Source organism: Hoplias malabaricus, chromosome 8 (assembly GCF_029633855.1).
Source record: "Hoplias malabaricus isolate fHopMal1 chromosome 8, fHopMal1.hap1, whole genome shotgun sequence".
In the NCBI taxonomy this organism is placed as follows: domain Eukaryota; kingdom Metazoa; phylum Chordata; class Actinopteri; order Characiformes; family Erythrinidae; genus Hoplias; species Hoplias malabaricus.
In genome coordinates this window covers 27,768,708-27,792,235 of record NC_089807.1, presented here as the reverse complement: position 1 = coordinate 27,792,235, position 23,528 = coordinate 27,768,708, and the positions used below count along the sequence as shown (strand labels likewise).

The 23,528-nt window shown below is 38.9% G+C and overlaps 1 protein-coding gene across 1 annotated transcript in view; it reads right to left on the bottom strand.

The window, feature by feature from the left end:
* hcrtr2 (hypocretin (orexin) receptor 2) overlaps window positions 1-23,528 on the bottom strand; it is a 109,305-nt gene that overhangs the window by 30,718 nt on the left and 55,059 nt on the right. Inside the window, exon 2 of the mRNA XM_066678269.1 lies at window positions 12,166-12,344. Within this exon, the coding sequence (XP_066534366.1) occupies window positions 12,166-12,344 (179 nt within the window). The remainder of the gene's footprint in view (window positions 1-12,165; window positions 12,345-23,528) is intronic.

Sequence of the window (23,528 nt, the reverse complement as noted above, 5' to 3'; positions counted from 1 at the left end):
TATTCCCAGAAGAATCTGCTTGGAAGAGTCTGATGTTAAGACCAGGGGCAGTGTACAGGTGTTTGTGCACACAGTTCTATAAATCTGACTTTTATTTGTGCACAAGCACACTTTCACTCCAGAATATACGCAGAGATTTATAAATGAGGCCCCAGGTCTGACCTCTGATATCCTTGCAATGTTTGAGAAAACCAACTGCTTCTCTAGGTTGACCTCCAACATCCAGTTATGAGCGGTGGTTCTGGCCTCTGTCTGCTGTCTTTCTTTGGCTCTGACAAAGTCACTGTTATACCTTGTATGGAGCTGATGTTAACTTAGGCGAATACCTGCACAGATGGCTGCCAAAGTCAATTAATAACCATGAATATAAGCACAGTAATTTGATAATGATTTTTGGAAGCCTCTGTGCTGCACGTAAGGATTACTAGAGGGCTGCAGAGGGCTCCAAAACAAAAGCAAAACTGCTTTCTAAATACTGTTCAATATCTTCAGTAATCGTAAGTAAACACATCTGGAAGAAGAGATGCTCTGCTTAGTCGTATCAGATTAGAATGTGCTGCATTGCAGCAATTAGGTGTGGGTTTGTTTTTTGCATAAATGTACAACTTAAGCAACTGACAAAAGCTGGGCCTTTGTATATTGTATTTTAAATTGTAGACCCAAATAAAGTAGTATTCATGGTTAGCCTAATTAGTGAAAATCAAAAACACTAAAGGTGGGAACCATTTAACTGAGACCATATAGCTTATATATAACATGGTTTCAGGCTCTCTGATCTGTTTGTGTCCTGGAAAAAGTTCCATGGTTTCTATGTAGCAATGGCTCAGTTGATAGGAAAGAAACTAAATGGCTTGCTGTGAACTGCTGTGGATTGTGAAGAGACCTCAAAACTAGGAAAGTTGTGCAATATTGATTAGTTTTGCTGTTTCATATATATATATATATATATATATATATATATATATATATATATATATATATATATATATATATATATATTAATGCTAGTATACTGTGTATGGTTTAAAGATTTGAGGAAGGATACAGGTAAATGTAAATGCAATTAATGTTTTAACTACAACAAAACCAAAACCAGACACAACATATAAAATAAACACAGGTGAGACATCCAACTAGGAAAGAAATAAGTAAACTGGACAGAAACAAACAGGAAACTGTGAACTGGGAACTGATGTGGGATTACACAAACACTGACATCTACATCCAAGACCAGACACCAGAACACTGAAAACAAGGGGCTATAATACACACAGGACATAGACAAGGAAAACTTGGGAAGGATAATGAGAGTGCAGGACCACAAAGGTAGCACAAGTGGGAACACTGATGACTGGTGGGAGCTGAACTTCCTCAGACCTTTTCATGCTTTTCAACATTCAGAGGTCTCTACACAGTCCAAATGACTCCAAATGTCATTGCTTTGCCAGGGCACAGAAAGAAAGGAAAACACCAGACATTTTTCCAGCACGTAAACAGAAAGAAGAGCCAGCAACTGATGAGGAAAAACATTCTTAAATAGTTTTTGGATTAATTTGGAAAATATTATTGAACAATTTTTTGTTCTAACATAAAACATTATGTGTTTTAATAAACTAAGATTTCGTTATAACCTTGACTATACCTAATATTAACAATACACTCATTGCTACTGAATGAATAGAACAGAATTGAAGAGTGATGTGAGACTATTGATACAACTTTTAAATGTAAATATTTTAAGAGAGATTTAGCTGCTGTCTAACGGGGTCCATGTATTTATATAGGTTTAGTGCAGATTCTCTGATACATCATGGCCAATATAACAGTGTAATAACTGTTAAATAAGAATAAAAATTGGAGAAAATGTTTGATTGCTCCTGTCAATTAAATGACACAGAAGAATATTATGTCCTTAGTTCCCCACCAGAAACTATAGCTGTACTTAATAACAGGAATTAAATAATTGACATGTTTAAGGGTTTATACATTTTTCACTTGACAAAACCTTCAAATACACCCCACACTCCGTGTGAAAGACGCACCTTAGATTAGATTCAACACTTCAAGTCACCATGTTAAAATAAAGCTTCCATGCCTGAGTGATCACACACTCAATGCAGAGGCTTTTTGCGTGCTTTTACACGTCTTCTCTGAAAATGGACCAATTTCTGAGAGCAATCACATCAAAAGGTTTGTACATACCATAACAATTCAGCTAAACACTGACCCTATCGCTTCTTCCATTACATTAATACTAGATCAAGGGGTCCCAATCCCCATCCTAGGGATCACACCATGGCTGCCTTTATGTGCTACCTTTAAGAGAGGCAGCTATTTGACATTGATGGAACAGTGTGTTTGAAAGGCGCTCAGTGCTAGATGTCTTAAATGAAGTCAGACCAAAACAACCCAAGAAATGGTGACATGACAAGCAAAGGAAAAACATTCTTAGCTTTAAGTGCAAGTTCAAACAGCAAAGTTTGGTTCCAGGTAATTTTGGATCAGTTCTATTAATCCAATAACCATGCAGTTATTATAAAATATAAACAGCATGAAATAAAAGGAAATTAATAAAATAAAAACAGAAACATAATTTTGTCACACTCTTGCTTTTGTATCCTGTATCCACATCTTAGAAATGTAACTAACTGTCATGTTGGTGCAGAGCACAACAATTGTGACTGGTCAATAATCAGATGTTATGTTAAACCGAAGACGTACAGGTAGTTACAGAGGAACGTGAATTCCTCTTCTCCACACTACAGAGAATGCAGACAAATTCATAGTCAGAGACAGACATGGTGTAAGCATCAGGGATGAATAAAATGTTGGACAAAGGAAATGTACATATCCATGAAAAAAATAACAATAAGCGAGACCACATGGGAAAAACATGCCGACTTTGTATTTGTTTCCTTCCTGGCACCTCATGTAAACTATGCTCTGTCCCAAACAATGACATACACCCTAAATAATGCACTTTAAATATTTATAAAAAATAATTATATTACACCGCTGCATTGTGTACAAACCAGATTCCAAAAAATTTGGGACACTAAACAAATTGTGAATAAAAACTGAATGCAATGATGTGGAGGTGCCAACATCTAATATTATATTCAGAATAGAACACAAATCACAGATCAGAAGTTTTAACTGAGAGAATGTGTCATTTTAAGGGAAAAAATATGTTGTTTCAAAATTTCATGGCGTCAACAAATGCCAAAAAAGTTGGGACAACGCAATTTTTTACCACTGTGTGGCATCCCCCCTTCTTCTTACAACACTCAACAGACGTCTGGGGACAGAGGAGACCAGTTTCTCAAGCTTAGAAATAGGAATGCTCTCCCATTCATGTCTAATACAGGCCTCTAACTGTTCAATCGTCTTGGGCCTTCTTTGTTGCACCTTCCTCTTTATGATGCACCAAATGTTCTCTATAGGTGAAAGATCTGGACTGCAGCCTGGCCATTTCAGTACCCGGATCCTTCTCCTACGTAGCCATGATGTTGTGATTGCTGCAGAATGTGGTCTGGCATTATCTTGTTGAAAAATGCAGGGTCTTCCCTGAAAGAGATGACGTCTAGATGGGAGCATATGTTGTTCTAGAACCTGAACATAGTTCTCTGCATTAATGGTGCCTTTCCAGAAATGCAAGCTGCCCATGCCACACGCACTCATGCAACCCCATACCATCAGTGATGCAGGCTTCTGAACGGAGCGTTGATAACAACTTGGGTTATCCTTGTCCTCTCTGGTCCGGATGACATGTCGTCCCAGTGTTCCATAAAGAATTTCAAATCGTGACTCATCTGACCACAGAACAGTCTTCCATTTTGCCACGCTCCCTTTTAATAGACCCCTGGCCCAGTGCAATCGTCTGAGCTTGTGGAGCTTGAATGGCTTGCTCTTTGCAATGTAGAATTTCAGCTGGAAACGGCGGATGGCACGGTGGATTGTGTTCACTGACAATGCTTTCTGGAAGCAATCCTGAGCCCATTCTGTTATTTCCTTGACAGTGGCATTCCTGTTTGAGGTGCAGTGACGTTTAAAGGCCCGGAGATCACGAGCATCCAGTAGAGTTTTACGGCCTTGACCCATACGCACAGCAATTGTTCCAGATTCTCTGAATCTTTTGATGATGTCATGCGCGGTTGATGATGATAACTTAAAAGTCTTTGCTATTTTATGCTGGGTAACACCATTCTGGTATTGCTGCTGTGTTAATTTGTCTTCCAGTTGTTCGTTATATGCTCAATTACCTTTTTCCAGCCACTTATTGCTACTTGTCCCAACTTTTTGGGGATTTGTTGACACTGTGAAATTTTGAATCAACATATTTTTCCTTTAAAATGTTACATTTACTCAGATTAAACTTTTGATCTGTCATCTATGTTCTATTACGAATAAAATATTGACATTTGCCATCTCCACATCATTGCATTCAGTTTTTATTCACAATTTGTTTAGTGTGCCAACTTTTTTGGAATCCGGATTGTACTACAAAACTATCCAGGTCTGTGTGGATGGTGCTTAATTTGAAAATGCACTGAAAAGGATAATTTTCTTAAAATATACTCTTCACTTTCAACTGAAGTGTTAAACATATATAACCAAATACATTTTAATATAGAGGCCTTTCAGAAAGCTTTTTACTGAAAAAAAAATCTATTTTGTTCTACGTAGAGCTGACAATTTTAAAACATTTCTGAACTATTCTGAGCATTCTGTACAGAGGATCAAAACAAGAGCCTGATCTGTTTGTTCTCAAGACTATTTTGTGTGGTTAAATCTGGCCAATACTCTTTAGAACACAACTTTTCATAAGTGCTAAGCAAGCCTTTCTGCAATATTCTTTTTTTTAAAAAGCTTAATGTTTTGGTCATTTTATGAATGTAAATGTGCAAGAATGCAACAAAAAAAAAGGTCAGAAAAATACTGATTTACTGTCTGTGTGATAAGTAAATAATTCTTCAGACAAAATGCTAAATAATAAGACAGTTCCTAAAATGTTAACGTTTGGCAGAAATGTGTAAATACAAACACTAAGACTTTAGTTAACTCTATTATGTATAGTTCCTGGCCTTTGGTTACCCAAAGTTTCTATGCATGAACAATGCTAAGGATAAGAACAAAAACAAAAAATGCTAAAAACAAAAAATCAATATATCCCCTTTATGGCACAAGCCCCTGGAGACTGAGGGGCTTGTTAAAGCCACACCACAGGCATTGCCCCCAAGTACAAACCAACCCCAGAGGCTGCTCAGCTGAGATGAGCCTAGATCTACACAAACTGAGGTAGGGCTATAGTCACATGACTCTACTCGCTTGACTCAGCTCTTATTACCTGTCAGCACACTCTCTGTGGAAACATGGCCGGTATAAAAGAACTGGAGAGAACTGAGGGGGAGCAGAAGACAAGAGAGGTTAAGACAGTAGTTTCCAATTCCATTATTTTATTTGTGACTGAGAGTCGGTGTCAACTGTGGTTTAATTCAAGTTTGGTAGTGTTAAGTAACAACCTGAGGGTCAAACTACTCTTGTCTACATCCTTCTCCTTCATAGAGTGGCATGATCTTTGCCCCAAAGTTAGAGTTGCCAAGACCATCATCTAGACCAAACTTTCTCAATTGGAGAGTCATCAAAAATATCCTTGGTGCTGTTTGAACCTGTTTAACTTGTGGCCACACCTCACACACTTGGAAATTAGAAACTTCCAAGAATAAAGTCAAAAGTCTGAATGTTTCAAGAAATAATAAAATAATAATTAGAATATTTTGAGAATAAAGTCAGAATATTTAAGAAAACAGTCTGACTATTCTGACCTTATCTCTCAGGGTTTGCTGTTTAAGCAGCCAAAAAATGCTTTTCAATATCAAGCAAATTATTTAATAAAAAATCCAATTGATCTGCTGTTGTCATTATGAATGTTTAAAAAAAATTGTGGCTGATTACAGCTGCCAGTGCCTCTGTTGGTGGGTGTGGTTTTGGCTGTCAAATAGATGCAAAGAGCTTTATTCTTTTTTTATTATTATTATTTATTGGAGTGACATTTTGTGATAAAAAATGTTGGGAAATGCGGATCTAGACCCTTTAAGCAACATGATATTTGCAGCTATTTTCAGTAATACAGAACTAAATTTGTGTCTGAATTCAGAACAGCATGGAAAGCCACAGAAATGTCTTAAAATCACATTTGTAATCACTGGTAAAATCTGACAAATATCACAAAAATGTGTTTTAACATTTGACATAAGATAGCAGCTTGTTTTGGCTACTGCACATAGTTTCACATTAGGGAGGGTTTTGGACAGAGTTACAGAGGACCTGCTGTGCCTCAGATGCAGCCTAAGATAATACAATTCTAAGTAGCATTTATGAACTTTTACTGCCATACATGTGCTTTCATCTCCCATTAACAGTATGGGTTTCTGTTAAAAAGGCAGACAGAAAATTGCTGCTAAAAATGTGGCTGCAAAAGACACAATTTGTGGAGTAACCTTCTTCTGCAGCCAAACAGGTTACTCTGTCAGGGAATTACAGCAAGGAATCAAACATTCCTGTCCAAATCAGCTCTGATGATGGAGTGTAAGGTCTTTAAACAGAGACATCAGACAGCAATCAGGCTAAATGAAAAGAGATGATTTTGAGCAATGGAAATGAGCCTTACACCAGTGCTCAAGTTCTTTTTTTTAACAAAAAAAAAACCTTTTCATTACAATAGCATGGGGTACTGTGGAAAAACACCTTGGGCTGCTTAATGCTGGCCTTATGCCAAACGCAAACAAATTTCCAAAGTCACATAAGTCTTGCTGGAGTTTCAGCATGCTCCAGTCATCTCGACCGGAGGGCGGTCTTAACTCCATCTTATTCTCACCTTGACATTCTGATAAAATCAACCATGTTTAATATTGTCACAAGTCTTAAGTCTTCACTCATGCAAATAGTGATGCGGTCATTGTAAATTACTAATAAACATTGCAAAATACTGTATTCAATATGAGGCTGATTATTTAAATGAGGCACAATCTATCGACATGCACGTCACATTCAGCACCCCTAACTTGCAAATATAATGCAGCTTCACACTTTGATTCCTGATCAAGCAGCTATATTTGCTTAGTTGGTGGCATGGTGGGGCAGCAGGTAGTGTCGCAGTCACACAGCTCCAGGAACACACAACTCTGGAGGTTGTGGGTTCAAGTCCCACCCCGGGTGATTGTCTGTGAGGAGTTTGATGTGTTCTCCTCGTGTCTGCGTGGGTTTCCTCCCACAGTCTATAAAAACACGTTGGTAGGTGGATTGGCAACTCGAAAGTTTCTGTAGGTGTGAGTTTGTGTGTTGCACTTTGAAGGACTGGCGCCCCCTCCAGGATGTGTTCCCGCCTTGCATCCAGTGATTCCAGGTAGGCTATGGACCCACCGCGACTCTGAACTGGATAAGTGGTTACAGAAAATGAATGAATGAATGAAAAGTGCGGTGGGTACAGTGGTTCAGCCCATAACTTGGCATGAAGAGATCCAACCCCTAAACTGTCAGAAAAAGAGGTAGTGTGTTATTATTATTAACAATTAACAATATTATTGTCACTAAAGGTACAAATGTACCTTTTATAAAGGTACAACAGTGATTTTAAGTCCAGCTTTGTTGTCTAAAATTAATTAAAATTACATTCTCTTCTCTAGAAGGAGAGATGAGTACTCATAAGCTTTCGTTATAGATCTAGTAGTAAAACAGTAGCAAAATAAAAATCTAAAAAATTCCTGGAGATGAAATAGAGCATATGAAACATCACAGTGTAAAAATCTACAATTAATATAAGATATGGTACAATTATGTTCCCTAACTAGAGGTACTGAATATGTTCCCTTGAGGGACCACCACAGTGAGAGTAAGGAATCTAGTTGCATTCTTGCAATAAATGACCCAGCAAAATTCTTTAATATCATAGTTTGCAACTAAAACTTGTGACATTTTCTTAAGATGTGAGAAAGTGTCAGATTTTATATTTTAAAAGTCTTATAATGTAAGCTTAGCACAAGTCAGAAAACATGAGATAAAATTAGTTACAGATGCATCTCAATAAATTAGAATATCATTCATTCATTGTCTGAAACCACTTATCCAATTCAGGTTCACGGTGGAGCCTACCTGGAATCACTGGGCGCAAGGTGGGAACACACACTGGAGGGGGTGCCAGTCTTTCACAGGGCGACACACACTCACACACTCACACCTATGGACACATTTGAGTTGGCAATCCACCTACCAACGTGGGCTTTGGACTGTAGGAGGAAACCAGAGGTATTTATAAAGGTCCAAAGAGTGTAAATGTACATATAAAAGTACAAGATGGTTTTAAAGTCAATTTGTTCCATGTATTTGGGTTATTTAATGCCATTTATTGTTTGAAAAAAATAATCAAGGTTATTCAAGGGTACTTCAGGATTAGGAATTAGCAATTAGCAATGCTGCTAAAGGCAAACAGCTTCCTTTCCTGCCATTAATCAGCAGTAAGTGCCAGCTAATCAATACAGCCAAGCTCTGTCTGATCCTACCTTACTTTTTCCAGGCCAGCCTATAGATCTGTGCCCATGCACGTTTTCTCACCACAAGTTTTTCTGACAGTGTAGTGTAGTTTATTTCCAATGTTGTGAAGAAGATGATGAAGAAGACTGCCGACACCATTCTTGAGTTGTAAATAAAGTTTTTCACAATGAAAAGAACAGCATGAAACTAAGCTCCAATGGACTGCTTGATGAGAGGGGTTTCAGCCAATGCACTCCTCTCTCATTCAAGTCACCATTTATATTAGTTGTTTTCTTTCTATATTAGGTAATGGTATTGGGCTTATTTACATTATATCCTACTCTGGTACTGAAAGGAACATAAATAAGGAGTTTCCTGTCCTCCCTTCTCCAAGACATACCATTCTCTTGTAGACAGAACCCATATGTATGAAATCAGAACAGTAAATCATTGTCTACCTCCTGCACTTAACATATGTGCATATAAGGACTATACAATACACGTCAGTAGAAATAATGATGAAGTCTTTGAGCCTGCAACAATAAGTCAGTCATGATGAGAAACTCAACCGCTAACTCAGCTATAACAATCCCCAGTTTAGTCTACTTTCTAAAATGGAATCTAAGAACCCTGTTTCTATTGCACATCAAACCCAAGCCTGACTGTTACTGGATTTAGTAAGCACAGAAGTGAAAGTGAGAAAGAATGGGAGATGAACTCGTGGTAAGAAAATTAGCATGGGCACAGAACTATAGGCTGGCCTTGGAAAAAGTAGGGTAAAATCAGACAGAGCTTAGCCGTATTGATTACCTGGCACTTACAGCTGATTAACAACAGGAAATTGTTTTCCTTTAGCAGCATTGCTAATCTTGAAGTACCCTTGAATATTGTAATGCATTTTTTGCATAACCACACCTGATGATTCACTGATTAACAAGCTGTTTGTGATGCTGTCTAATATAAGATTTAATAAAAACATAGTGCTCAGATCACAGATTAAGCCCAGAGACATAAAAAAAATTACAATAAATAAAGATTACAACAGACTAATATGAGTTCTGGGCAGTCATATTCAATGCCATTAAGCTACAAAATTGACAAAATGGAACTAGATTGGGATTGGGTTTTTTATTATTTTAAAGGATTTTTTTAAGGTGTGTTATTGAAAATGCAAGAAAAAAGAATTCATTATCTTCAGGAAATTCCTGTTAAATTTTTTTACATTAATGAAAGACTCATACATTTTTCAAAATATTTGGTTTATCATGTGTTAGTGTATCAAAAAATACAAGAAACAGTAATCCACTATGGGCAGTGGGCTGTAAGCCAATTTTACCTCTGAAACACCCTGAATTCACTCATTTTGGTGGCTTTAATTAGAATTCTGAAGTTGACATCCTTTTACACTTTATCCATTTCACCTTAAATGTTGCAGCAGGTACTTTTTGATAATTGTGGACACTTCAGATTTTCTGTGTCCAACTTACTTGCCTGTTGAGAGGTTTGAACCAGTGACCACTCAGTCCCAAGCCCACATCTCTAACCACTTAGGACACAGCTGCCAATGCCCCTATTGCACTATGTATATTTATATATATTTATTATACACACAAACAAAGGGTAGACTAATGACTGCAGAGTTTCAATTAAAAAAAAAAAAGATTTGTCCTTGTATTATTTGCATAAATTGTTATGGAATTAATAATGACAGGGCGAAAAATATATCCATATATAACAAAATATATTTTATATAGTTGTATAAAATAATGAATATAACACATGTGGACTGGGCTGTTTCATCATTTAATTAAAAGCCATGCCAAAAAGACAAAAAAATCTTTCATCCCTCGGGACAAATGTTTATGGTTCTATTACTGGATTATGAGTGAATTGCAAACATTTTCTTGCATTAATCTCACCTTTACAAAATGGCGGCTCGCATCGTGCTAGCATCAAACCTTTTAATTTAAGGTCTGATAAAATGTCATATTTAAAACACAGTAGATTTTTTATTCAAGTTTTAAAGCTGGAAATTCTGATGTTTTAGAAACCAGTGTGAAATTCAGTTTTTTTTTTTTATCTGTTTTTGTCCCTAAATCACGAATGCTTAACAAACGTGCACATGAGTTGACAAGTCGCACAGACAAAGAACCACAGTGCCTCAACTTCCAACAACATCCACCTACCTAATGTCTCATTCACATGGAAGAAAACACAAAACAGAAAACACAAAAAACACAAAACTACACCAATCTTCACTCTTGTTTGCCCTTGGATTTTCCAGCCTCTTCTGTTTGAAAGCCTTCTCCCTCCATCCTTTTTTTCTTCCCTCTATGTGTCTCGTCAGAGACATGATTGTGAATGCCCACAGTAGGCCTTTAGCTTTTCACATGTAACAATGCATTTCACCTGGTATAAAATCCTTAGAGCAGAAATAGCATACCTTATATAATAGATTATTAGACATTGTTTTTCATTAATACATTTTAATTTGTTTTTTAAACATGTTAGGTAGCTATGTATATATAAAATGAGAATAGTTGACAATGTCTGTGATAGGAACCAGAAGAGTTTATTAAGCTATTAAGAAAAATGTTAAATTAAATAATTCTGAAAACATGATTGACACATTGTTATTATGGTAGTGTAGAGGAAAGGTTTTGGCCAAACAAATTTCTGAAATTGAAATGTGTCACGCCCTCGTCTCGTCACCTCTGTTTTCCCAGGTCATGTGCTCTTTTAGCACATGGCTATGTTTTGTTTATGTTCTTGTCTCCGCCCTTGTCCCGCCTTTGTTCCGCCTTCTCGTCTGTGTCATGTGTTAACCCGTCCTCCTCGTTATCTGTCCAGGTGCGTCTCGTCTATGTTGTGTATTTAAGTCCCCTTCCATCACTTCCTGTGGTCGTTCATTTTGTATTGTATTGTTGCCCAGTCATGTCGTGTTGCTACTATGTTCCGAGTCCTGTCGTGTTGTCTCTTTCCCTTTCCTATTCCAGTCGTTTTGTTTTCTAAGTCATGTTGTTTTGTTTCTTTCCTACTCCGAGTCAAGTCTTTGTTATTCCCAGTTAAGTCGTTTCGTTTTGCTTCCTGTTCATGTCGTGTGGTTTCTTTGTTTTGATTAAAGTATTTGTGTTTTAGCAAGTGCGTCCGCCTCTGTCAATCCGCTCCGTGATCCGTGACAAAATGCAGTGTAACTGAAGTAAAGCAGTTATAATTTATAAACAGACATTATATATAAGTTCACTATGTGCTTCACATCTAAATATAGATTGTTTCTGTCCAATGAAATACCTGTATCTTCAAATAGTATCTTTAGATGAGAAAGAAACACATTCTTAAATTAATGAAAGTCAATAAAAAAGATTTTATCCCAAGTAATTCTGAAGTATTTCGATTGGTCAATTCATCATTAAATGTTTGCTCAATGTAAAGGACAAATACTGTGGTTGTATGATGTAGTAAACTAAATAAATAAACAAAAACTGGAGATACATGTTTTTATTTGGACAGAGACAATATTCAAGATGAAGGTTGTACATGCAGTGTGTTACAATGTTTCATTTATTTGGTCTGCCACCCCTGCATAACTCTTAAGACTACTGAGATAAATTTTTACCTTCTCTCTCAAAGCCTTACCTGTAAATAAGGTAATATCCGACACAATGTATCTCCAAAGAACCAGGTTTCTGTGATGTCCACCACCAGGCTTGCAGGCAGGCAGGTGATAGTGACCAGGATGTCAGCGAAGGAGAGGTTCACAATGAAGTAATTGGTCACTGTGCGCATGTGATGATTTTTCCACACTGCAAAACAAACTGAAATAGAAAATTTTTTCTCTTATACATTTTTTTAAACAAGCATATTAAGGTTCACAAGCTTTTTCTTTAAATATAGCAAAAATGTGGTCAGTTTGCCTCCTATGGTTTGCATTCAAAATACAATATATAATTCTTAATGATGTCTAAACTTCAGTGAAATTCAGCAAACATACAAGCTTCTCTATAGTGGAATGAGAAAAAAAAACAGTTTATATCATGTATAAACCCCAATCATTATACTGTACTATGCTTGAGGCCAATCCAAATTAAATTCCTTCTGATGGAAGGTGGGTCATTTTCTATGTTCCAAATCAGAAAATGTGCACAATCATTACCTGGAGAAATTATATTTGTATTTTTACATAATTTTGGGAGTAGGACCATGCCCAAACTCCTCCTCTCAGCCCTATATATACCCTGCAAATTCACGTCATTTCCGCTTCTTTTTAGTTCAGGAGACGGATCTCGATTCGAGTGCTTCACTACGTCAGCTCGCTCCTCCACGCTGGGTCATTTCTGCTGATCCACATATTCAGAGCTGTGTTTGGCCATTATCGAACCAAACCGAGCCTCCTGTTTTAAAAAAACACTTGCTATGGGACTGCCCAGTATCTGAAGTTACGTACGGCCATTGTCGCACCTGCAGTCGCTTCAACTGTTTCTATGCTCTGCGGTCTTACCCACTCAGGATCGGTGCTCTGCTCTCCTGCTTCTCCTCCAACTGCAACTGGCCTCCTGAGCGACCCTCCGCATCTGCCTCAGATGCTGGTGCACGGCCTTGAGCCTCACCTTACCTTCATCTCCGGCTACGCTGCTACGGGACTGCCTCGTGTTTGGGGAACGCAAATCTACCATCGGTATGGCTGCCGCTCCACAGCTACAAGCTCTACAGTGCCTTGAGACTCCCATTTCCTTCTCTCCAGCAGAACAGCCTCGGCGTTCCAGTAACGTGCTCTGAAACATTGGCGTTCCCTTTGCTCACTCAGCTAAAGAGAGAAACGCACCTGCCGGTGTACGGAGCCCCTGCGTAGCAATGCGATGACTTCACATCCTCCTCTCTCTCCCCGACTCAACGCCCCCTGCTGGAGCATTATTCACCTTCCTGTTACCCTTCCTGGTTGTGTCTGGGCTGGAGACATTATCATCAATGCCTTATGGTATTTGCTGTCTCACAGGTCTGTGCCTTAGAGGGCTGTTTTGATAATAATATAATTACCTGAGCTGCTTGGATAATGGCTTGGAATCTGTAATATTCATGCACATAACCAGGGCACTAGTTCACCTACACTGCTTGCCAAAATGGTCCTATTTGAAATGTTAGAAAAGAAATCAGGCAACATGTTTAAGCCTTCATTCCGAATCGGCTCCGCCTTCCCTCTGAATACTGCCTTGTTTGACAGCATTGCACCATTTAGATACAGCACTCCTTGCTCGTTTCATTCTCTCTTATCTTCTCTACACATCATCCTACGCCTCCCTTCATCATCCCACCCCTCCCTTTATCATTCCAACCCCTCCCTTTCTCTTCCTCTACATATGTCTCAACGCATCATCCCACCCCTCTCTTCATCATCCCACCTCTTCCCCCGTAGCGGCCGCAGCTGCATACCTCAGACCTCCTAGCCCGCACCCCTCTATAGGTGCTGAGGTGGGCCTGTCTCCTGTCCAGCGCTCTGGGCACTCAACACCGTCTACTCTACGCATCATCCCCACCCCTCCCTTTATCATCCCACCCCTCCTTTCATCATCCCACCTCTTCCCCCATTGCAGCTGCAACTGCATGCCTCAGACCTCCTAGCCCACACCCCTCTATAGGTGATGCGGCGGGCCTGTCTCCTGTCAGCGCTCTAGGCACTCGACGCCGTCTACTCTACGGTCTACTCTAGGCATCATCCCACCACTCCCTTTATCATCCCACCTCTTCCTCCGTTGCAGCCGCAGCTGCATGCCTCAGACCTTCTAGCCCGCTCCGCTCTATAGGTGCTGCAGCGGACCTGTCTCATGTCCAGCGCTCTGGGCACTCGATGCAGTCTCCTCACTGCATGGCTTCCAAATTGCTAATTCATTTTCATTTTACCCACCCACCCACCCTTTCTTCATCCCACCCTTCCACCCTTTCTTCATCCCACCCTCTGCCCCACGGCAGCTGCTGCTCTATGCATCATACTTTCCAGCTCGCACCCCCTCTACAGGTTGCTGTTGTGGGCCTGCCTCCTGCCTACTCTACATAGGTCTACTCTACGCATCATCCACACCACTCCCTTTATCATCCCACCCTCCCTTCATCATCCCACCTCTTCCTCTAGTGCAGCCGCAGCTGCATGCCTCAGACCTCCTAGCCTGCACCCCTCTATAGGTGCAGCGGCGGGCCTGTCTCCTGCCCAGCCCTCTATGCGGGCCTGTCTCCTGCCCAGCCCTCTATGCAGTCTACTTGCTGCACAGCTTCCTCATCCTAGATTCGCTCTCAACCTATTGTCTCATTCTCCCAGCCTCTACATCAGCAGCTTGTGTACTTCGTGGATGCTCATCCCAACCCCTTCAATTTGTAGCCGTGCCATACCTTGCCTCTAACTTTACAATTCTCACTTTTCTATTTAGGTGCTGCTGGGGACCCTCATCCTGACTCCTCTGCTGTTATGCTCCTCCCACCCTACGGCTTCCAGTTTGTACTCTTTTCAGATGCTGCTGTGGACTATTGTACCATACCCTACTCTGTGCTGCCTTGTTGCTCACACTCTACAGCTTCTAGCTTCTGCTCTGTTTTCAGGTGCTTTGGTGGACCTTCACCCCCCACTTATTGCTGCTGCACTACTCCCAGTCTGACTTTCGAGCTCATCGTCTTCTCAGGTGCTGTTACAGGCCATGTCCTAATCCTCTCTCCTTTTCGGCTGTCCCACACCCCGCCTCTTCCTTTACAGCACACCCTCTATCCTAATGTGGACCTTCATGCTAATCCCCTTTCCCTTGCGGTTTCGCTGCATCCTGCCTCTTCATTTATAGCCCTCCTCTCTCATGCCACGGACCTTTGTCCCAACCCCATAACTTTGCGGCTGCACAGGCTGCCTACAACTTCACTGCCCTGCGTCCACTCTAAGGCTTGAACTCTCTCCTGCTGGAGCTTAATTTTTGCTTGCAGCTAAGCTTCTCCTAACGACTGCACCTCACCCTGCCTCCTATGGTACCGTTCGCATTGATTCCTCCAGGCGCTGTAGGCCTTCAAACTGTCCTCTTATCTTCACAACCATGATGCTCCTAGCCCCTAAGTTCCAGTTATGCACTCTCAGGCATTACCTTGGACCAGCACTCAGGCACTTGACGCCACCTCAAATTCAATTCACCTTCTTATATGCTGCCTCTTCTCTGGCACCTGGTTTTCATCACCATCTAGGCATTTTCGCTATCTTTGAGTCAACTTTCTACCTTGCCCCCTTGCTTGAGCTCCTCAGCACCTTTGGATTTTGTCTCTTTCAGAGTTTTCTCCCGCATGACAAACTGCCTTCTTTCTATCTCGCCATTCCTGCAGGTGCTGCAGATCACCCTTCCATTCTCAATTCCCTCTATGCCATTGGAAAGCCACCACCAGGGCACACCTGCCAACGAAGGACATCTCGCTTTATTAATGCTGCCCCTCTGTAGTACTTGACTTCAAGGCTGCTACCAATCCACTTTCCACCTATTGTTGCCAGCTTCAGACCCCTCACCATTACCCAACCACCATCAATTACACTGGACTTAGCAACACTCTGTCCAATGCATCCAGTCTAAAGCACTATCATGTTGGCCCCCGATTATCCATCCATCCATTATCTGTAACCGCTTATCCAATTTAGGGTCGCGGGGGGTCCAGAGCCTACCTGGAATCATTGGGCGCAAGGCGGGAATACACCCTGGAGGGGACGCCAGTCCTTCACAGGGCAACACAGACACACACACATTCACACCTACGGACACTTTCGAGTCGCCAATCCACCTGCAACGTGTGTTTTTGGGCCCCCGATTAATGTCACTATTATTTTTAGACTGTAGCTTAATGACATTTAGCTGGTAATACTTTAAAAATCGATTAGTAGTTGAACTCTGACTCTATCGCATTTCGCAGTCATTTCCCCTTTACTGCTGCGGCATTTGAATACTCAAATTACCAATCACGCTAGAATTTCTGTTATCATAATCAATAAAGGACATTCAACACTCAATCTAATGCTATTTCTCTACCGTTTCACATGACACTCAGTCATGCACCAGTTTATTGAAAGTAGTTAATTCATAGACTCACTAACCCCTTTCATTCACCTACACACAACCTCACGGCTTCATACGCATTCATAAGCCACCCTGAACTCCTCCCCAAAGATTTCTGAGTTCAGTTCACCTCCCCGTTTCAGCCTCTACCGGCATGATTCGTACTAGCAAGTAATATTTTAGACATATCAAAATGATATAAATATTGTTTTTATTCAAATTATTTTGAACAACAATCAGAACAACACCAGGATTACAATACAAGCAGGAAACAAGCAGGTTGCATTATGTTATGGTTGATCAATGTATTTGGAGACCCTCCAGGACATTCAGGAATTCCTTTTCTCAGCCTATTTCCTATTTTCCAGCATATTTCCTCTGTTTTGAAATTACAAAACCCAAAATAAATAATTAAATACATTTAAAACAACTTTAAATGATTCTGAGAACGAGACATGAATCAAGAATCCCAACATTTTTACGTAATTAGAAAATGGCTGCTTGCCTTTATACTTTAAAAATATTTTTTGATGGTTAGAACAGTAAAAGGAGTCTTAGTCATAGTTTTGCTGAATTAAACCCACAACACCTTCATTAGTCTCAATAGTGAGGCCTGGCTCCGCATACACACCACCCTCCATATTCACTCCAAATTATGAGAAATTGAAAACTTATACAATAAACAATACATTTACTTTCAGCATATAACACCATGTCTGGCCTCAAAGCATGCCCTCGCTCTCAAATAGGTTACAGCACTATGTTGCAAAATTCAAAAATAGCACTTAGACATGACACTGTCTTACAATTTCATAATGAATGGAGAAATAGTATCTGTGCCAGTATCTGCTAGTTATATAAACATAACTTAAAACCACCATTTTGAAGGCACATAATTTTCTTCAGGCAGCGACTGTAAGATAATAAATGTGCTAGTCCGGCACATTGTTAACAAGCTTCCTGTCTAAAATTGCAAAAGAGACCAGCAAAAAAGGGCTAAACTGTAGTTGTGATGTCAGTGGGACTGCAAGGGAAGCTCAGCTTCCCCTAAAATGTAAAAAAATAAGTGATCAAATATATACTGTTGTGTGTATATGTCATTGAATAAATATGCACTACCACGCGCTCAACTTTTGTTCAGAATCAGCTTCTTATCGCTGGTAAAGACGTGGCTTTCCCGCAGTTTCACAGTGCTTTAAACAGCGTGAACAGAGTTCAATAGCGAAGCAGCGAAGTGCAGTGAAACGAGACGAGTCATTGGATAAATGCTGGGCTTTGTCCCACCCATCGGACGCTCAACGTCTCTGGGGGTCTATGGGGCAGTGCGCTGGCATAAATTTGAGTTAGTCAGATGCAACTCATCCACTATCATTATTGTGTTTAAAAAACGTAAAGCTCCTGGGAACTTAAATCTGAATTCTTCTTTTTAATTAAGAATAATTTCTTATGAATATCTTCTCAAACATTTGCTGAATTTCACCAGTACTGTTTTCCTCTCAGTGTACACTGTCAGAAAAACTCTTACTAAGGGAACATAACTGTACCTTATTCCATTATAATTGTACAAGGTGGGCCATTTATATGGATACACCTTAACAAAATGGGAATGGCTGGTGATATTAAACACATCATCATCAGTGTGTGAAGAGTGGGACAAGAGGGTTGCATTGACAACCCAAAACAACATTGGGCAGCACTTTGAACACATTTTATAAGTGGTCGGAAACTTGTAAATAACTCATGAAAGAATAAAGTTATGTTAAAACCAAGCACACCATTGTTTTTCTTGTGAAATTCCCCATAAGTCTGATGACCCTCTTCCCATTGAAAAACAAAAGTTGGATCCAAAATGGCTGACTTCAAAATGGCCACCATGGTCAGCACCCATCTTGAAAAAATTTCCCCCTCCCATATACGAATGTGCCACAATCAGGAAGTTAATATCACCAACCATTCCCATTTTATTAAGGTGTATCCATATAAATGGCTCAACCTATAGATTAAAAATTATACTGATTTCATATGCCCCATTTTATCTCCAGGACTTACATTATGTTCTTCTATTTTACACAACTCTATAATGAAACATTGCACATATTCACCTTTCCTTCTGGAGAAGAGAATGTAATGTTACTTTAGGGAACATAGCTGGACTTCAACACCATACTTTAAAAGGTACATATGCACTGTGTGTACGTTTGGTGACCTTTTGCAATATTTACCCTGACTAATCACAAGAGAAAGTCTGAGCAATCTTGCACTTGAGCTCACAGTATTTCCGAGCCTTACACAAGGCTCAGGCTGAGTAAAACCAGTACCAAAGCCTACTCCACTACTCACACGAGGTCACAATGAGTAAAACTCCAGAGCTCACAGTCAGTCCATGGTTCGGACAGTCAATTAGCTCCACATCTGCAGGTTTGTACTTGTATGGCTGTATAACCCAAATTCTCTCTTCCGCTGTTATGTTGCGTATCTATAAATGGGCTGGAAATTAAAACCTCAGTAAACTCCAAAGAATTGTGAAATCACAACCACAGTTCAAAGGATAAAGCTAAAATATGCAGCTAACATAAATAAAATGCTCACTGGCCTCTGTGTACCCTTTTTACCCCTCTGTGTACCCCTCTAAAATTTTAATTCATATTATGAACTACTGGGCCTATATTGGTGTTTGATCATTAGATTCCTGTTAAACAAAAGGTGCAGATTTAGGTGTTCATGGACAGAAGACAATGTTAATTTAAGATGTCTGTGCTGTTGTCCTGCTACTCTTATGCATTCAGTCTGTTTTGCTGAATCGAAGTGGCACAAATACCTCAGTGATCTGTAATGTCTACGCTACGTTTCTGGCTTTCCTTCCTTCGTTCCTCCAGCAAGATGAAGAATTGCCTATCCTTTCCAGCCTGATGCTGGAGAAACATGTTCCTGATTGGGCTGTCCCTACCTGCCTGAAAATGAAAAAGATTGCGAGACTAAGAAGAAGTACAACGCAACAACAAAATAAACAGTCATAAAGACAGTATGGAAATATCGTCTTTAGAAAACTGTTTTAAAACTCTCAATATTAATATCAATCCTTTTCGAAATTTCCTGGTTATGGATTAAGCTTTTTGGTTTTGGCCCCACTTTAATGCCATAAAGCTCTCCCTGAAATTTTCACACTGCAAATTAAGAAATTCTAATTTAAAAATGACTACACATATCTCTTCCCAAATGTACAAGGAAGTACTGGCATTTTAACTTTATCATGACGAGTTTTTAATTGATTGCCAGTACTAATATTAATATAGCTTCATTTTGTCTATTTTACATTGTTTCCTTTATTTAAATGTGAAATATTCTTTATAAAAAGCTTCAGTCTAAAGAAACAATAATATTTTACATATAAAGGTATATAAATAAAAATCATACTAAAATCGATGTATTTATTTTTTTGCTCCCTGGTTCACCAAGTGAGACCTTTTGAATTGATGAAAATCTGCTTTTTTATATAGAAAATATAAAGAACAGCCAATCCTGATATTGGGCACATCCAATTCTAGAAAAAAACAAAAACAAATATGGAGTGTTTAACAATCTTATACAAAGCTGGAACTTAATATTGATGCAAATGAATGATGGACAATACTGTGGCACAACCAATAATGTCACTGTCACAAAGGGTTGTGAGTTCCAACCCTCCACACGACACTGTCTGTGAGAAGTTTGTTCTCCCTGTATGGGTTTCCTCCGGATGCGTTAGTTTCCTCCCACATGAGCTGCATGAACATTTCAATGTTACTTCACAGGAAATTTAACCACAGCAAAGCTCAGCAAAGCAGTGTGAAGTGCGATTTGCTCAGGCTAACCCCTTTGCCGCTGAACTTTTGTGTGCTATATGTAGTTCCATTTAAATGCAATCCAATTACCCTGAGCCCATTTGGCACTAGCACTAGGATTCTGCCAAAGATTCATTCATCCTTCAGGGTGCTTACATTGTACTTACAGCTTTTGTGAGGTTACATTTGCATAATGCCATAGGAAGGAAGCGTTGATCCATGCCTTAACAAATGAATAAAATACCAGTTGGATACCCCAAAACACAACCAAACATTAAAGCTTAAATGCTTTCTCCCTAGAACAAATTTGGGAAAAATACAAGAAAACAGTTTAATTCCATTCTTTTATGTAAAAAAAAAAAATTGTAGGTTTGAAAAATTACATGTATATGCACTGATGAGGTTAATATTTTGTTTTATGCACACTGGCAATACAGTACACAAATATCAGGCACTTGAATTATATTTATAATTTTCCTCCTGCCTGTCTTTATATGGAATTTGTGCAGTGCTATCTACAACAGCTGACTGTGTGAGCACAGCACAAGAGGGAAAACACCATAATTAAATCTGTCAAATCAACACATTACTAATACGAAACTTAGGGATGAATATCTCAGAGCAGAATGTTCTCTTAACAGAGTTGACTCAATTTGAATTCAGGAACAGCTCTGTAAGCTTTGCATTTAATTCACTTACTTTAGATTTATATTGGTCCTTTGAAAACTGTCACAGGGTGTTTATTATTTCCTAAGTCAAGAGTTAAAAGGATTACTTTATTTTCTTTTATACTACTTAGTACAGATTTGTTGGTAACTAGAAATAAGTAGTACTATGAGTAAGGAGATTATTATTTTCAAAGAGTAATTAGCAATTACAATTTGATTATTTGAATATTTTTGAGGCACTAACATAACACTGATCATGATTACTGATATTCCAAATCTTGTAAAGATTCTTTTTAACATTTTATTTAGTAAGAATTACAGGAAGGATTTATTTTTAATGTTTCTGTTCCAAATACAGTAAAAGGATTATTATGGCTGTGTGTTTTAAATCTATACAAATTACTATAAATTTTGCTGTTATGCTTTAGCCCAGAGCCTTGATATTGATCACAAAGGGCCAAAACACATGCATTTCCCAGGTATAGATGGCAATTATGAAATACAATTCAAATTCTATATATCTCATGCACATACATAACATAAAGTGTAAACGCCCATTCATACATTACATAATGCCATCAGCTTTAATCAGCACTAAACATTTATATGAAGACAATACATGATTTTATAATAGCTACAAGTGTTCACCCTTCCACTTGTATCACTGTTTCAGTAAATATACATAACCTGTCTTCGTGTACTTTAAGAATAATTATAGAACGAGTGCTTCCACTCTTGGGGTATGTTACTTTACCTCTGCTAGGGTAGGAAAATGCTGCTGCTTCTGACCTTTAGAGCTTAAGGATAAGTCTGTTAAAGCATCAGTAAATAAGAAATAAAATGAAATAAAATTCTATATTTTGATCTTTTCACACCAAAATGTCTTCTCCAAGAGATTAGGTTTTCTGCTATTGATTTATTCTCCCTTTTTAGAGAACAATGAAAGGCTGTTAAGCACAGAGCACAGAGGTCTGAAGACGTATAAATAGCACGTTCACGCCTGCTTCAGATGTAAGTAACTGATGGTTTTGTCAGTCAGTGAATCAAGTACAAATGGAATCTACAAACATATAGACACTTTGTATGCAGATGTATTCAGTCACATGCTGGGGTTTGTGTTTAGTGTTTGTGTGCAGTGCTGTCAGAAAGTGCTGTGTGCTGAGACTAACAGAATGTTCTTATGCCAACACCAAAGACATATATGGTTGGTCATGAGTTTGTCGCGGGTGAAATTTTGCAAATATTGAACGAATAAATTAGTGTCTAATTTTTGACCATCTGAAAATCATTATAGATGTGCGAGAAACAATCTGTTACAAATGTGTTCCAATTAATTTACTGTCATCCTAGTAAACCATACATATAAATCATGTTGAGTGTGTAAAAGCCTTTAGGTTTAGGGGTGATTTTTCACACTGATTAAGAGGCTGGATTTGGATGAGGTTGAAGTAGGGTAAAAACCTCTCAGCTATATGCAAATGTATCTCTGATTCCCTCAAGAATTAGGTATTAAAGAGTGTACATGCTCTGACACGAAGGTTCATCATGAACACCAGGAGAAACATGTTGGCTTATTACAACTCATTTCATTAATATGCTGAACAAAGCACATTGCAGCACTTACAGAGGTTAACAGCAGCCAGCAGAAGACACAAACACTGACTGAGAGCCATAGCCTCTACTGAAACTAATGAGATTCTCAGGTGTTAATTGTAATTGTGTTCTAATGATTATTTAAATGAACACTAGATTAAAATTACAGCCTTAAAGTCATGGTGATGTTTCACTGATCTCTAATAAGCAGAACACAGCCTCTGTCATTGCTACTTCAGGCTGAGCACTACAGAAACCTTTGGTAACCTTTGGAGGAGGGTAGGAAAACACCTCCAGCAAGTTAATGTTTGCTATAGATTTATTCACTAACTTTGAGATATAAGCTTCAGGTGTATACTTAAATTACATATAATCTTTATTTAAAGGGGATGTCTACAATTGTGGGAAATGCTGTTCCCTCTGGTTTGTTAATGTTCAGAACCTCTGCATCTTTTAAGCTGGAACAGTATGTTTGAGTAGGAAAAATTATTTTATTTTTTTTTTTTTGTACATGGCTTGTCTGTATGTTTTTATTCACTGCTTAAATTACCACAGAAACTTATTTGTAACTCAAGGTGTTTAGTTTTTTATTACTTCCAGTAATGTAGTTAGCTGTTTCCTGAATTCGGATATATTTCCACATTATGTAATCGGAGCAGCAAAAACAATCAATATTACCCACCTATGGAGCAGGAATAGAGTGACATGCTCATTTCAGTTCATGCTTTTCAATGTTTGGAGTTCTTTCCATTGTTTAAAATCTCCATATGCCTTTGCTCTGCCATGAGCAGAAAGAGCAGAAGGACTGAAACAGTGTGTGTGTGTTTTTTTTTACTGGCACTGGTCCTTTATAAATA